The 2157-nt window shown below is 45.8% G+C and overlaps 1 protein-coding gene across 1 annotated transcript; it reads left to right on the forward strand.

The window, feature by feature from the left end:
* Positions 1-6: 6 nt before the first annotated feature.
* Positions 7-1246, forward strand: LOC129391494 (leukocyte elastase inhibitor-like). The gene has a single exon (XM_055079548.1). The coding sequence runs from the start codon at positions 21-23 to the stop codon at positions 279-281; it is 261 nt and encodes an 86-aa protein (XP_054935523.1). The 5' UTR covers positions 7-20; the 3' UTR covers positions 282-1246.
* Positions 1247-2157: the final 911 nt, after the last annotated feature.

Consider the following 2157-nt stretch of genomic DNA (forward strand, 5'->3'; position numbering starts at 1 on the left):
CTCCGCTGGCCCGCCTGGGTATGGAGGAGCTCTTCAGTAGCAAGGCTGACCTGTCCGGCATGTCGGGAGCCAGAGACCTCTTCATATCGAAGGTGGTCCACAAGTCCTTCGTGGAAGTGAACGAGGAGGGCACAGAGGCGGCGGCTGCCACCGCGGGCATGGCCGTCTTCGCCATGCTGATGCCAGAGGAGGATTTCACCGCCGACCATCCGTTCATTTTCTTCATTCGGCACAATCCCTCCACTAACGTCCTGTTCCTCGGCCGACTTTCTTCCCCATAGAGACCAGAAATACAAGGTCAAGCTTGGAGCGTCTTCCTGCCCTTTCAATGGTGACCATTTTCATAGACCTTTACCGGTAAAACTACTATCCAAAAATGAAACTTTAATCTCCTTTGTAAGCTCAGTTCTGTTGGCTGGTTACACCCATTAACTTGCCATGGCTATCTGTTCTTCTTTTTTTATGCTAAAAAAATCCAGTGATTTCTTTTGAATGCATCAAGTTAAAAAAAGAAAGAAAAAATCAGATGTGTAGATTCTTGACAATGTAGACATCTATGAAGTTGCTATACTTTCCTGAGAGCCGGGGGGAACACGGTCACTGTGTCGTCTGTTTTACAGATAGACTTTTGGAAGCCGTAATATAGGGACACCCTGATTGTTGAAGGGAGACTTAAAAACAGATATTCAATTGAAATACCGCAGAGCGCCCCAATTACGGGTCTGCGTTATGAAGACAGACTTGCCTTGGCAATGTCTCTGACCCTGTGTTCTGCAGGATTTGTATCCCATTACAGCCCTCCAGGTTTCAAACTATCAAAGAGCCACCTGGTGATAACCTAACCCGTCCCTGTTTTGTGCTCCCTTCTCCCTCCTGATATGAGTTGGTGTGGGGTCACAAGGAATCGAGCAGTAGGTGTCTTACCCTGAAAGATGCCAAGAAACGACAAAAAGAAAAATGGCGTAGGAGATACTATTAAGCACAGAGGTGGCGCAGAGATCTCACTGTTAACCGGCTTCTGCCGTGTTTTCTGATAAAGGCTCCTGACGTCCATACTATGGTACAGGTTTTTATGGTAATGGGACGGCCTAATGCAACGCTGTGCTGGGAGATGGGGTGAGATGGGCTCTGATTAATAGAACCCTCTGTCAATGCGCTCCTTGGAAGGGGCGAGAACTGCTGCAGCTTTGTGCTCCCCTAAAGCTGGTGGGCTGGTTAATAAAGTTCCCTAAGATTCTGCAAACCAGACTGGCCTCCGTCCTCTTCTTGTTTCTCCCTGATCTCAGAAAAGCCAAGACTGCAAAAGGGGGTTCTTGGCCTGAACGACGATCACGTCAGTGCTGATAGGGAGTGACTCCACAGCACAAAACAAAATTTCAGCAAATCTCATGTTGGCAAGCGTTTCTTCCTTCTTGTTTTCTTAAGATACTTACTAGCACCTGCCGCCTCTTCCCTTGGCCTCCCCATCCTAAAATCTACTCAGTGATTTAGACTAAATCGTGTTAATCAAGTTACGTGGGCTCCAAGCCAATCTGCTCAAATCCTCCTTTTTGTATTTGAGGGATCAGGCCCATGGACTACCAGTCAGTTGTTGAAATCAGAAAAACTAGTAGATTCAAGAGCAGAGACTAGATCCAATTCTTTCTTTTTTTTTTTTTTTTGGCCTCCCTGCACGTGGCACGTGGAATCTTGGCTCCCCGACCAGGGATTGAACCTGGGCCCTCAGCAGTGAAGGCGTGGAGGCCGAACCACGGCACCGCCAGGGAAGCCCCCAGTTCATATTTTATGTGGAAAACGTCTACTCTTCATGGTGAACTAAGTAACTCAAACCTCTTAAGACCAACTGAAAAACCAACCAAACAAAATAAGCATCAGTCCATAGGAGGAAGGTTGACATGATCATGACGAATTTCTGGGCCAAGATCCAGGAGAAACTGGTGCAGTTGGCAATCACTTTTGCCCCACTCTACAATCTTAGTTATTAATGTCTTACTACTTTAAAAAAAACTATAGAGAGTCTTTTTATCTCTCATTACTGGGTCTTCTCTGCCCCTTATAAACAAATTCTCAGAGTCAAAAAGATCTACAAACCCATTTACACTGTATTATCCATACTAATTTAAAAATAGGATTTTTCCTTTATCCCCTTTTCATGTT

This window comes from Physeter macrocephalus, chromosome 18, assembly GCF_002837175.3.
Source record: "Physeter macrocephalus isolate SW-GA chromosome 18, ASM283717v5, whole genome shotgun sequence".
NCBI lineage: Eukaryota > Metazoa > Chordata > Mammalia > Artiodactyla > Physeteridae > Physeter > Physeter macrocephalus.

What these genes read in the sequence shown, in the direction of transcription:
- LOC129391494 (XM_055079548.1), top strand. Translation starts at nt 21, where the DNA reads ATGGAGGAGCTCTTCAGTAGCAAGGCTGACCTGTCCGGCATGTCGGGA.